Genomic DNA, 14452 nt, shown 5'->3' with positions numbered 1-14452 from the left:
TGCACGTGAGCTCGCTTCAGTCTGAAGCACGCGGAATACTCCAACTGATGGGAATGAAAACGAGGATGAAGGATCGATTTACAATCTCTTCCATGGGTTGTACTGTGTTTGAAGTGGTGTTGATCGTTCTGCATATTAAAAATTTAAAATATACACTGGCGGCTAAAAGTTTGGAATTATGTACAGAGTGTTATGGATCTTAACCCATTGAGTTTAGTGGGATCAGCTAAACTGTAAGGTGCGTGAGAAGTGTCCGACAAGACAGCCACATCAATGACAACTGATACAGGAAGTGTGGGGTGAAATGTCACCTGAGTAAATGGGCAAACGGACAGCTAGAATGTCAAGGATCTGCAAAACTGTCATTCGCTGCACATTTTTTTTTTTTTCAAATTGTAATAGTATTTTTCATGTTATTAATGTCCTGACTATACATTGTGATCAGTTGAATGCCACTTTGGTGAATAAAAGTACCAATTTCTTTACCAAACTTTTTCCAAACTTTTTTTCCACCAGTGTATGTCCAATAAGTAAAGAAATCCCAAAACACACGAGTTGTGAAAATAAGATGTGATCAAGGTGCTTTAAGCAGTGCACATAATTTACTACACTAAAATGGAAATGCTGTGAAGAAATAGAGAGAAAATGGAGCATTCCATAGTGGGGATGAAGTATACCATTGTTGTACCATTTTCAAAGTGCGTAATTTTACTAGAAACAAGCCAGGAACAAATAATCACTGACAGAGTATCTCAACCCTTAGTAGATAATTTAAAAGCTAATTGAAATATTAAATGTTGATCTGATAAAAGATTAATTTTACACCAAAGCAAAGTATGGAGCAGGAAAACAATCAATTGCTCAATCCTCCAAACAAATATGTGGTTGCCTTGTTCCATCAAGAACTCTGAAACTTGTCACATTCTTTTCATTGATGCTTCAGCTGTCAGTGGCAACAGTGACAAGTGATGTTTCAAGTGAGCATTTTTCTTGTCTGACAACATGCATGTTAAAATCCAAGCAATAATGCAGTCAACTCAGGAGATCAGTAGCCCAAGAAAACATTTTGTAGACTAACCAAGTAGCCATCACTAGCAGTTTAACAATAACTAACAATTCATCTGACAGAACCAGGCTCACTGGATAATTTAACATGTGATTTTATGTAGAAGACAAGAACAAAAGAGCATATGAAGGCAACAAGCAGTCAGGTTCTTGGTTACTGGTAACATTTTATTCTATGTACAGTGATTTGTTATAAATATAATACATCTTTTATTTCAGAAAAGCAGTCATGTAGATACATTTAAATAACAGTTTGATCATGGGGTGGAGATGATGACGGCGATGACAGAGGGACAGCCGAGGTGGTGGGAGAGGACAATTGATTTGTAGAAAATAAAACATTTCCAGTGAAAACTGCACAGCCTACCCACACAAAGACGCACAAACAAACAAACAAAAAAAAAACTCACGGTGAATTTTACCCTCTAGGTGACATAGTTCCTTAGTCTCTGCTGTTTGATTGGGAAAACATGGATTCTGCCATTTCCTTATAGGGTTACAAACATTAAGATGGCTCCTCACTGGACTACACTGATTCCACTGGCTTCTCATAAGGTTGTAAAAATTCCACTTAACTTCATATTAACTTGGATTTTTGCAGCCTTGCTGAATGCTGCAGAATATGTTGTCCTTTCAGCAGTTGAAATGGTATCAACTGCAGGCTACCAGGTTACAGTCTTTAATCTGGTTTAAGATGACATTGGTGAGATGTTTTTTTGTGACTGTGGCAACAGAGCAGTGTGAACAACTGTGAGCAGGGCAGCATGAGGTGGATGCATAGCCAATTAGTTACAACATTACAACATGTTTGAGATGTGTGGGTAAATCACTCATTACTTTGAACAACTGTAGTTCTAAAAACAAAATGCCTATTTCATAAAACAAAAGAGAATACGTTCAATGATCCATGGTGGACATGGGAGATACATTAACATGGGGGTGGAAAAAAAGATCCAGTCACACCTTAAGTGGAAGATTTGCATTTAAGAAAAAACATCTAGAGACTGTGTTTAACCTCACCTTTGCTGACCTTACAAGCACATCAGATACAGTATTAGGTTGAGATATTTGTGTTCAAAGTCTTTTTTTATTACTTTTCCTTGCACAATTAGTTTTTGTTTTTACAAGAAGTAGAAAAATCTTAAATTTTTCTGTCCGTTCCATTGGGCCAAGGAAGAGGTCTTTACAGGATGTAGAAGAAACATTGGATCAAAGTTGAGGTAACATCGCAGAGTTACTCAAATCTTGTTGATGATAATGAGTGCAGGCATGGCGCTCTGCTGGCTGGTCTCACACATAGCACTGGTATGTGCCAACTTGGCAAAGACACGGGGTGTGCCCAAGTTATAAACTCCAGCCTGGAAGAAACAGGCTTTCAAGGAAAGCATGTAAACCTCTTGTGCTTGAAGTTGCAACTTATACTGTGTCTGCCCCAGCCAGGTAAAAGAACCATGCACTTCCAGTGACTCTGGGCTAAGAAAGAAGAGTGTGAACAGATAAAACATGAACACAAATACATAGACTACTTATAAGGGCATCATTGTACAAGTAAGAACTAAGACGTACCTTGTTGTTTTATGTCGCAGATCAATGATGACATCTACCCGAGCCAAGGAACAGTTGGACAACATCAGGGTAATGGGTATCATACATAAACTGGAAAAGAAAGCAAAAAAGAGATGATAAGTACAGAACTAAAGATGGGGTTCACAAGAAGGCCTAAGGGCTCATTCAAACCAAATGCGTTGGTGTGATAAAAAAAAAAAAAAGAGTGCAACCGATGCTCCCAATAAGCTGCGCACATACATCTAATTTTGCTCCCATGCAGACGAAAAAAAACATCTTGCAGATGGCGGATTCAAGTGCGAGGGAAAACCTAGAGATTTTCCTGAATCAGAGCTAAATTCATGCTCAGTGTTTAAAATGGAATTCATATCAATGTTCAATTTTTTCAAGCTTGGAGTGAAATCTAGTGTGTAAACAAGGTGGACACAGATTATTGAGTTGTGAAACAACATTTACACAAATTGCATTTACTGTGAGGTGCGAGCGAGACTGCGAAGGTCAGAGGGTTAATGGATGATAATAAAAGGGCAAAAAAGTCAAACAAAAAGATGAAGTTAAAGAATGCGTGAGGGGAGTAATAAATATCAATAGATTTCCTAAAAGCCTGCTACTTTTGTATTTTGGACAATTAATAATGTAGAAGTCAGAAATGATTGTTTACGTCGCAAATAATCACAAAAAGCTTTTGTAAATAATAAACGTGTGATTAAATGTGTAAATGTGTCATTTATTTCTGCACATGCAAAACCAACACATTTAAAATCACATCTATGAATTTCTGATTCATATTTGCTGAATTAGGGTTGTTGTTGCTGTTAATTATCATAGTATTAACTATAAAAACAGTAATAATGATACTATTAATAATAAACACTGTGTGAATATTAATCCTGAATTTTATTTAATTAATTAATCTGCTCAACAAAATCACACACAGTAATGTCATTCGGAGGTAAACATCTCGTAGCTTCTCATTCAACGAACGAAATCCATTGCGAGCAAAATAACAATTCATCACTACTGCAAATAGGGTGAGAAATTCGATAGTCGAGTGTAAATGTCGGAGAAAATGTGGCTCCAGCACACTTACAGATGTCTCTTTTAAAATCCTTTGTTATTTAGAGTTAGTTGGTGATATAAAAGATAAATAAAAAATAAAAAATATTATAATCAGGGCAGTCGATTTAACGCGTTAATTCGGTGCGATTAATTTGATAAAAAAAAACATGTTAAAATGCAATTAATCTCAATGGCCCCGTCGAAGGAAGATTCCTGAGAAATGCAAGCTTGTAGTAGCACCCGTTTACTCCAGAGGGCAGTAAGTGAAATTTCAGCTTTGTGGCAACAGTGAAGAAAACACTTCAGTAGGCAGAACACCACAACCATGCGTTACATTCTTGTGTTCAAAACACTTGATGGTGCGCAAATTCGAACTAAGGGATCTCAATATGTGTTCTAAGTATTAAACTATATTTAACTTGACACAGTGACCTAAAAATATTATGTTTATGATGTGATGCACACGAGACGCTACACAAGCATGTCTGACGCAGATGAAAATTGGCAGGCTTTTAAACAAGCCCTCATAATAAATCTCAAACGGATTGACAAATTCACTTGTGAAATGGATTACTGTGAACTGTGTGTCAATGATTGACTTATGATCAACAATATGGTAGTAAACAATACATTGTATTTTAAAGCTGCTTTTTGTATTGTCTTATCAATGATTAAATCTTCTGCCACAAGAATGTAATGCATTTTAATTATCTGAATATTATATATATATATATACACACACACACACAATTTTTAAAATATTTAAAGATAACTATGTATAATTATATATTGATATAAATATGTATAATCTTTATATATTGAATTATTGTTATATGAGGGGCTTTCCCATTTATGCATTTGGCAGACGCTTTTATCCAAAGCGACTTACAGTGCAATTACTACAGGGACAATCCCCAGAGCAACCTGGAGTTAAGTGCCTTGCTCAAGGACACAATGGTGGTGGCCATGGGGTTAGAACCTGTGACCTTCTGATTAACAGCCCTGTGCTTTAGCCACTACACCACCACCACTTTCTCAGCAAATATTTGTATATGCGATTAATCACGATGAATTAATCGGGACACCATGTAATTAATTCGATTGACAGCCCTAATATATATATATATATATATTGCTCCCTTCTCTGTTTTCTTAATGTCTTTTTTAGTTTTCGGTTGCGTTACGCTTGCAAGTTGTCAGAAGTCTGGTGAGTAAAATTATTTGCAAATGGCATAAAATACTAGAAAAATAAAATAAAATAGAAAGAACATTGAAACGGCTGAGTACAGACGTAGGAGTTTTCACCAGCTCGCCAATAACTCTGCACATTGTCCCATTTCAAATTGATCGCCCAAAATGCATCTTATTACAAGGTGTAAATGGGGCCTAAAAAACCAGAGATTCTACACCAGATGCTGAAAAACAGCAACATTAAAAAAAAGAAAAAAAAATGTCTGACAAGTTTACTTTGAAAAACAGTGCAGGGAGATAGAAAAACATTCGGTGTGATCAGCCCCTAATTATTGAAAAACTTGGAGCTTTTTGCGCCCTCCACAGAAATAAACCTTTTAAAATCAAGCATTTATTCTTCAGTTAAAAAATGCTCTAGAAAACACCAGCTCTTAAGCTTCCTCATAAACCCGCATTATAACTCAAATATAAGCATGCTTCCAAGTTTTCAACCCTGACAAAATGTGTTATTACATTTTGCCTTGTTAAAGGGAGCAATCTTGACTTTCATCCTGTAAATGACTTGGATCAATTGGGCTCATAACTTCTGTCAATCCTATATTGTTGTGTGCAGCAACTTTATTGTTGAACTGTGGCGCAGTGGGTAGTACTGTAAGTGTGCTCATGACACACAATAGCAGTGTAGGCATACAGTACAAATGCCATGGGAGCTGTTGAGACATTATATAAAAAAGACTTGCGTAGTAAGTTGTTACCTGTGGTTCAATCATATTTGTTTAACAAATCCAGAGTAAATTATGTTTGCGGTTGTTGTTTCTATGTCGTATATTTGGGTCATGGGTCAATGCCCACATTTCTGGATAAAGTGTGTCTGGGAATGTAGCCATACTACTCCAGGGTTTTTCACTGGGTCTTCGGTGTGGCCAGTTTTTTTCTTCCATAACTGCAATTCATATTTAAGGTAAGTTGTTGCATTTCATGTTTGTAATGAATATTATTCTTTTTTCATCATCTGGACATCAACTTCAAGTGACCTTGAGTAATCTAACAGAATACATTACAAATGACATTTTACAGCATGTATTTTGTAATCTGTAGTGGAATACATTTCAAAAGTAACCCTCCCAACCCTGGTTATATTTAATGCGTTATAGATTTATTAAAGTTCAAATAATACAGAAGCAGATCATGTAAATAACTACAAACTCAGAAACTGGCATTTTTCAATGTGGTCAGCGGCTCTTCTATGAGTTGCGCGAATTTCCCGATCTAAGGGGGAAGAGATTGAAACTGCATCCGGCTGCTGCACACTCTGTCGCGGGGACGCTCGTCCCTGGAGCATGCACACTTACTGCAGCTAGATTATAACGTGATGGCTTGTGACTTATTGAATCATAATATATGTCTCACTGTGCATTTCTTATTGTGAAGAAAATTGATAATATGCAGTTTTATGCTTTATTAATAAGAGAGAGTTTGTTTTTTAGTGAGTTAAAGATGGATTGAAGTGAACAGAAAGGTGAGAGGAGTAGTCTTCGCCCCATTATACACCGCAACAAAATACGTTATCTATTTGCTTTTTTGCTCGTTTTCCAATAAAAATATCAAAAAATCCTTTAAAACAACATACATTTACTTTAGAAGCTATACAGCAGAAGACAAAATTGTTTTCTGAGAATGTTGAATATAATATTAAAAATACAAATATTTTTAAAAATCTAAAAATCCTTTACAAAAAAAGATGCATTCACCTGTGAAGCAGCATATAAGATATTTATACTTGCTTTTATAGATCTTGAATATAAGTATATGTTGTCTTTATTGCACAAGCAGAAGTATAACCATGTGGAAAAATACACATATATACAAAATACTAAATATTAAAACATAATAAAAGTATTTTTTCCCTTTAATTCAGCAAATGTCATTTAAAGGTATTTTTAAAAGATGATTTTGTCCTCTTTATTGTTGGAAAGCACGTTTAATACAACCTTTTAAGTCGGGGCACAAGCTGAATAATCGGTTAAGAGCTAATGATTAATCGTTGCAATAATCAACCGAATAATCATTCTTATATTCGTTAGATTAATCGATTATCAAAATAATCCTTAGCTGCAGCCCATACTAAAGTACTATCTGAAAAAAAAAAAAAAGGATTGTTGGCCTATCCAGATAGTACAAGTCACTTCTCTGATTGAGAATATTGTAATTTTAATCAAGTGTATGCAGATCTAGGGGGACTAAACAAAACTATTATTCTGATAAAAATATGCAGGGAGCAACTTGTCTGAATAATATTACTCAATTACTTCTGTATAATGACCCAAAACTGGCCAACAGTTTGTGGAATAATCACTTATAACCCGGTGTATAGACTATATTAACAGGAATCCAAATGACCGAGTGCAATGTAAAAGTATAGAATTAACTAGAATAATCAAGTATCCAAATCTAGAGAAGATCTCAATTGATGATCAATAATAATTGGAATCTCAATTTAAATTCTAGGTCTAATAAAATTGGAGTCAGATTAAATTATTAATGGAGTCAGATTAGGTTATAGCTAAATCAAGTAGCTATGACGCTGTAGCCACGCGCATGAAAAAGATGAACGTGCATATACGTTGACCACTTTACTGGATTCTGCCATTGGGCCAGGGAGGTGGAATTTGTACACTTCAATACCCCCGCGCACATCAGAGTACCACATGAGAAGCATATTTACTGCTTATTCATCTTGCTTTTTGCACGGTCATGAAATTTGCTTTGGCGGCCTGAAATTTTAAGGCAGGTAAAATCCTGTACTCACCAGCATACCTGATCGGGCTGGGCAAGTTTATTTTTAAATCGTCAGCAAAATCATCACGATTATATTGTGAATATTTTATATATCGCCCAGCGCTAATACCTAAAGAATGTACTTTATAACAGCCAAAAAGTGTTTTCTTCATTTAATGCAGTAGATACACTAGGTCTAGGCAATACGTAAAAAAATATTTTATTGAATATAAAATATATCACAATATCTGACTATATCATCAACCCCCCCCCCTACCAAGGTACGGTGAATATTTTTGCTTTATTGGTATTACTTTAAAAATAAAATTTATTTATTAAGACACAAAAACATAGAAAACATTTCTAAATAAAAAATTCACTTTAAACAATAAGAAAATTAAAATAAAAAAAGTGATTAAAATCTTATATAACCACCTTCCCAAATCCAAACATTTACCGTCTCCAACAGCCCCATTTTCCATCACGTATCAGTCAGTGACAACAGGTGGAAAACTGATAGCCTAATAGCCTACAAATTAAGAACTGAAGACAGTTATAAAATTAAATATAATAATAATAATCATAATAAAAAAAGACTAATAAATTCCCATTCCCAATTGCATTTTGGTAATACAGTGATTGCTGCCTAAAGAAAACAAAATAGAACTAAATTTTAGGTTCAAGGTGAATGTGACTTGTATTATTTTATGATTTAATCACTTTCGTCTTAGATGTATATCAGGCTACTTAAACTGCAGTGTTGCGTTCATAATGCATGTTAACAGTGAACTGCTCCATGGAAATGATGTGAACTAAACTCTCAGCACCTCCTGAGATGATCGGAGATCATTTGCAGCATTCTCATAGACAACATTATTCTTGCAAACAGTTTTAAGATGAATGAAACGAAAAAAAAAAAAAGGAGTGAAAACTCTTTACATGCCCTTGTTCCACGAGACCGGCTCGCTTTTCTTAAAAATATAATAAAGTGTGTTTCTTCAAGCATGTGTCTTTGTCTAACAGCATAACAGTTGCCTGCCTGTTGCAGCTAGATTAGCTAAATAAAACACGCATGAAAAACATGCATTTGGACGAGGAGCTCTCGAACTGGATTCAGTCTCGTCACATTTGGTGTTGGCGGGTGTCAGTTTCACACCCTGGGCTGGGCTACCATTTAATATAGTTGGCGACTTCCCAGATCCATTGTTTTGCCTTTTCCCGATATCATCGATTGTGGTCTTTTAATGAGTGTCACTTGCAAGATATCATCGATATACAATTTTATCATACTATCGCCCACCTGAAACTAACAGTACGTGAATTTGGATGCAGCAAAAATGTTTTTGCCGCTTGTTAAGGTCGGCCAGGACAAAACCTCAGAACAAAATTAAAACGATAGCTTTTACAGTATCACACGTGGTTAGGACACAGTGTTAAGGTCAATTAATTAAACCTTAGTGTTTTGAGGTTTGGGTTTTAAATAGTGCTGGGAAATTCAATTTACTGCTCCATATGTTAAGGAATAGTGTGGGGGTGGGGTCATGCTGCCTGCCTTAGAACAATGGGCGAAAATGAAAAAAAAAAATTCCCCACTTTCTGTGGCTAATTGGCATACATAAATTTTTAGGAGATACACACTAGACACGACTGCACATCATAGCACAAAAACTAATTGTGAGGAGCAGTGCACATTTCGTTACACGCGAGGCATGTCCCGGGTATAATAAACTAGGGAGCGGATTTACTGTATGGAGAATGAAGACTTCGCATGAACCAGACGCACGAGAGATACGGGCAAGCTGCTGTAAATGCGCAATTACTGTCGTCTGAACCAGTTTCAAAAGCGGACCCGCGAAAGAGAGACCCTGCGTGTGCGCGTAATAGAGACTGAAGGATGTGCCCATTCAGCGAGCTGCAGACAGGTACTGTATACTTGTAGAAACTGAACAGCAGCCAGAGAAAATAATCATTTTGAGATTTTAAACTTCAGCAAATGAAACCTCAACATTCAGTATGTTTTATATCTGTATATATAGTGTCTAATAATGCATTGTCAATGTACAGTTTACTTTAGTTTCTCTTGCCAATAAATCTTGATATGAATTGAATCTGCCCATCTGATCCAATTATTAAATAAAGTCCACTGGAAAACACCAGAGGATTTTTCTCAACTTTTAATAAATAGCATTATGCTTTCCTAACAGTGAGGAGCGATCTCACTTTAACACAATAACCCTAAGCTGTCAGGATGTTCATTGATTTTATGGCATGTATACGTATACTTGTATTAAAGATTAATACTTGTAAAATTGTGTCTTATTAACACTATCTGCAAAAATAAATAAATAAATAAAACCCTGAACATTTGAATATGTACATTTGTATTTAAAATAAATGATGTCTAATTTCTTTTAAGACAAAGTATAAATACAATTTATTTATGATGATTTTTTAAATGTTTGTTGTAATCTATCATGTACCATAATTTATTTAACACAATGGTGCGATTAATTAGTTTAAAAATATGTAAATGATTCCCAGCCCTAGTTTTATTGCAACAACCATCCTGAACTGCCTCAGTTCAGAGGAGATTATGTTGAGCGTGTGTCTTTTGAACAGTGATTAATTTCCGTGTGTTTGCTTTACATTTCGGTCCATTTGCTCGCCACTGACGGAAAGTTGGTTCGCACGAAAACACATGACTATGAGTGATCACCTCGTCCCAATCCAGTTTATCTCCATTTTTCCAATTTTCTCAAAGACACACCTACTTTCCTTGCACCATTGCAGAACTAGGCCAGACAAGCGCTCCTCTGGGCGTAACGGTGCATAAGAACATTAGTGTATATCTGTGTGAGTCTTATCACCATTTCAGCTAACCAACTCAGGTCTCTTTAAAGGGTTCAAGAGTGTTTGTTTGTGCTTGCTTTACCTCTTTTGTGGGAAGGGATGATCATAAGACTCAGGGTAGTGGAGACAGGTCTTTATGAGGTGCGAAAGCTCTTCCAGAGAGGGCTTGCTTACAGGGGGTGGAACGTCAGGCTTGAACTTCAGAAGCACCATCTCCTGAGTATCCTATTTGACAAAAGGATCATTTTCATTCAATTTGAAAGCCTCAGGGAAACATCTCTGCTCTAGCAGAGGAAATTGCTGTATTCAGAGAGTTGCGCAGCAGTTTGAAGTGTAACTAAGTGCGTGCGCAGGTGAGAGAGAGGGACAGAAGAGACAGAATAAGCGCAAAAGTAAGAATAGCACAGGCTCACGTGTTTCTATAAAAATACTTTGAGATCAACACGTGTGATGCAAATCCTCACTTGAGGAACTTCCTCTGTGAATGAGTGTTGCTACGCAATGCGTGCAGAGAGAGGTGTCAGACTGGATGGAATCTAGTCCAACAGAGGCAGATAATCGTACAGAGCAATTGAACAAACAAAAGTCTGTTATTAAGTCTGTACATAAAATATTTGTTCAAAGCCCTGTCCTTACCTTACCCTGATTCAAATCGATAAGCCTACAAAAATGATTTTTATTTTGATCTGTCTGGTCAGATCTGGCACGAAATCGCAGGCATGTGTTATTCATCCTTGCCTGTTTACGTCATGTCCGTAAGCACAGAAAAGAAAGGCCGGCTACTGTGTTGCTTGTATGGTGGCTAGGGATTCAACATCTGTTCAAGGTATAGATCACCCAAAAATAACATTCATAATTCTCTCATCCTTGCGTCTTCTTAATCTCGAATGACATACAGGTGAAACTCGAAAAATTAGAATATCGTGCAAAAGTTCATTAATTTCAGTAATTCAACTTAAAAGGTGAAACTAATATATTATATAGACTCATTACAAGCAAAGTAAGATATTTCAAGCCTTTATTTGATATAATTTTTATGATTATGGCTTACAGCTTATGAAAACCCCAAATTCAGAATCTTAGAAAATTACAATATTGTGAAAAGGTTCAGTATTGTAGGCTCAAAGTGTCTTTTATACAGGTAACGAGCCGAGATTAGGAGCAAACTCTTAAAGGGACTGCTCCTAATCTCAGTTTGTTAGCTGTATAAAAGACACCTGTTCACAGAAGCAATCAATCAATCAGATTCCAAACTCTCCACCATGGCCAAGACCAAAGAGCTGTCCAAGGATGTCAGGGACAAGATTGTAGATCTACACAAGGCTGTAATGGGCTACAAGACCATCGCCAAGCAGCTTGATGAGAAGGTGCGATTATTCGCAAATGGAAGAAACACAAAAGAACTGTCAATTTCCCTCGGTCTGGGGCTCCATGCAAGATCTAAATCACGTGGAGTTGCATTGATCATGAGAACGGTCAGGAATCAGCCCAGAACTACACGGAAGGATCTTGTCAATGATCTCAAGGCAGCTGGGACCATAGTCACCAAGAAAACAATTGGTAACACACTACGCCATGAAGGACCGAAATCCTGCAGCGCCCGCAAGATCTTGGGTGAGAACCTCCTTCCCTCAGTCTGACCTCTGTGATTGCCAACAAGGGTTTTGCCACCAAGTACTAAGTCATGTTTTGCAGAGGGGTCGAACACTTATTTCCCTCATTAAAATGCAATTCAATTTATAAAATTTTTGACATGCGTTTTTCTGGATTCTTTTGTTGTTATTCTGTCTCTCACTGTTCAAATTAACCTACCATTAAAATTATAGACTGATCATTTGTTTGTCAGTGGGAAAACGTACAATATCAGCAGGGGATCAAATACTTTTTTCCCTCACTATAGGTCACATCACGATTCCTGTCTTTCCACCCCCAAATTTAAGACCTCTTTAAATGCCAATTAAGACATTTGTTGTATTTAAATTTAAAATTTTATGACCTTAAATTTTGGGAAACATTTTAAGACTTTCAAAGGATCCGTGGCAATCCTGTAATACCTTAAATTACATTACCCACTAAGAATTTACGCCAATGTGAGTGAAATCACTGGAGACCAGAAATTGAAACCAGTCGAATCGTGGAACACTTCTGCGTTCAGGAAAAAGGTGGATACAACATCTACTGCTCTGAGTATGCGTCAAGCACTAGGCAGTGTATTCAATCTTGAAATCATGATCAGGCCTAGAGACTGCAATGGCAAAATGCACAGTGAAAAAGGTCTGTACTCATCCAAAACCGATTTGATTGCTTTAGAAGACATGGATTAAACCACTGAAGTCTAATGGATTTGGTTTTGTTCCTCCTGACCACTAGGTCAGGAGAGGCGGTGCTTAAGCACTAGTGGATTATTGCAGTGCCAGCCAGATAGGTCGAGAGAATATACCAACAAAGTCATGTGGTGATGTAAGCGGTGCTCTGAGGATAAGCCACAGTAGCTCAGCATTCAGTCTCTCACTTTTTCGCTGATATAGATAGATCATATATTTATCATTATCATGCAGTCAAATGCAGCTTACTATAGCAGCAAAGCTTCGTCCTCTCAAACTGTGACAGCCTGGGCGGACTGGCCCACTCTACCATAAAGTCCAGATCGGTGGAGTGTTACAGTGATGGTTGTGCTGCGGCAAGTTTCTCATCTCCACTCATGATCTCTGGATCTCAATTGATCGGGGCCCTTCTCCCCCGATTGCGCAATTTAGCTGGGCGGCCAGATCTAGGAATAGTCCTAGTTGTTCCAAACTTCGATTTAAGAATTATGGAGGCTACTGTGCTCTTGGGAACCAAAATGTTTTTGTAGCCTTCCCCAGATCTGTGCCTTGACACAATCCTGTCTCTAAGCTCTGCAGGCAGTTCTTTTGACCTCATGGCTTGGTTTTTGCTCTGATATGAATTTTCATTCATCAGGCTGAGACCTTATATAGACAGATGTGAACCATACAAATTCATGTCCACTCAATTTAATTTGTCACAGGTTGTCTCCAATCAAAGTTTAGAAACATCTCAAAGATGATCCAGAGAAATGGAATGCTTCTGAGCTAAATTTAATATTATTCATATTTAATACAAGTGACAGAGCAAAGGGTCTGAATACTTATGTCAATTTTATATTTCAGTTTTTCTTTTTAATACATTGGCAAAGTTAGGGTAACCATATTTTGATTACCAAAAACCAGGACATTCGGCCCGGCAATGAGATACTCAAATGATACTCGAATTTTACTCAAAGATGCCTTGTTAATTTCAATACATTTAAAGTAGGCTATGCCTCTGTATGGATAGAAAATTGTAATTACAAAATCCTATCTATCAAAGACACAAAAAAGATGGCCAGGACAGGACGTGAAAACAGGACATGTCCTGGTAAAACAGGACGTTTGGTCACCCTTAAGTTATCATAAATCTGGTTTTATTTAAATGTGGCCTTGAGCATATGGCTGAACCCAAAATTATGTATTAATAAGTCCCCTTTCACACAACGCGTTACATCAACAGCCTTAATATAGAAGTATATTAGGGCTGCAACTAACAATTATTTTGATAATAGATTAATCTAACAATTATTAGAACAAGTATTCGACTATTCGGTTGATTATTGCAACGATTAAACATTAGCTCTTAACTGATTATTCAGCCCGACTTAAAAGGTTGTATTAAACGTGCTTGGCAACAATAAAGTGGACAAAATCATCTTTTAAAAATATCACTAAATTACATTCACTGAATTCCAAGGGAAACATTTTTTTTTTATTAAGTTTAATTCAGTAAAGATTCACTGCAAAAAAACCTATTGTAATCAAGAGTATTTATCTTGTTTTCAACATATTCTCTAAAAGCAAGTCTAAATATCTTATATGTTGCTTCTCAGGTTAATGTATCGTGTTTTAAG

At 36.6% G+C, this 14452-nt stretch overlaps 1 protein-coding gene across 2 annotated transcripts in view; it reads right to left on the bottom strand.

Annotated features, from left to right (window-relative positions):
• Positions 1-1219: 1219 nt before the first annotated feature.
• The window catches only part of LOC127623529 (trafficking protein particle complex subunit 8-like), a 92205-nt gene continuing 78972 nt past the window's right edge, over positions 1220-14452 (bottom strand). For both annotated transcript variants that reach the window (XM_052097897.1, XM_052097898.1), the window contains 3 exons: positions 10592-10734; positions 2632-2721; positions 1220-2538 (listed from right to left, as the gene is read on the bottom strand). In XM_052097897.1, coding sequence (XP_051953857.1) covers positions 2304-2538; positions 2632-2721; positions 10592-10734 — 468 coding nt within the window. In that variant the 3' untranslated portion in view covers positions 1220-2303. The remainder of the gene's footprint in view (positions 2539-2631; positions 2722-10591; positions 10735-14452) is intronic.

Source organism: Xyrauchen texanus, chromosome 30 (genome assembly GCF_025860055.1).
Source record: "Xyrauchen texanus isolate HMW12.3.18 chromosome 30, RBS_HiC_50CHRs, whole genome shotgun sequence".
Classification (NCBI taxonomy): Eukaryota; Metazoa; Chordata; class Actinopteri; order Cypriniformes; family Catostomidae; genus Xyrauchen; species Xyrauchen texanus.
This window is presented reverse-complemented; position numbering and strand designations above follow the sequence as displayed.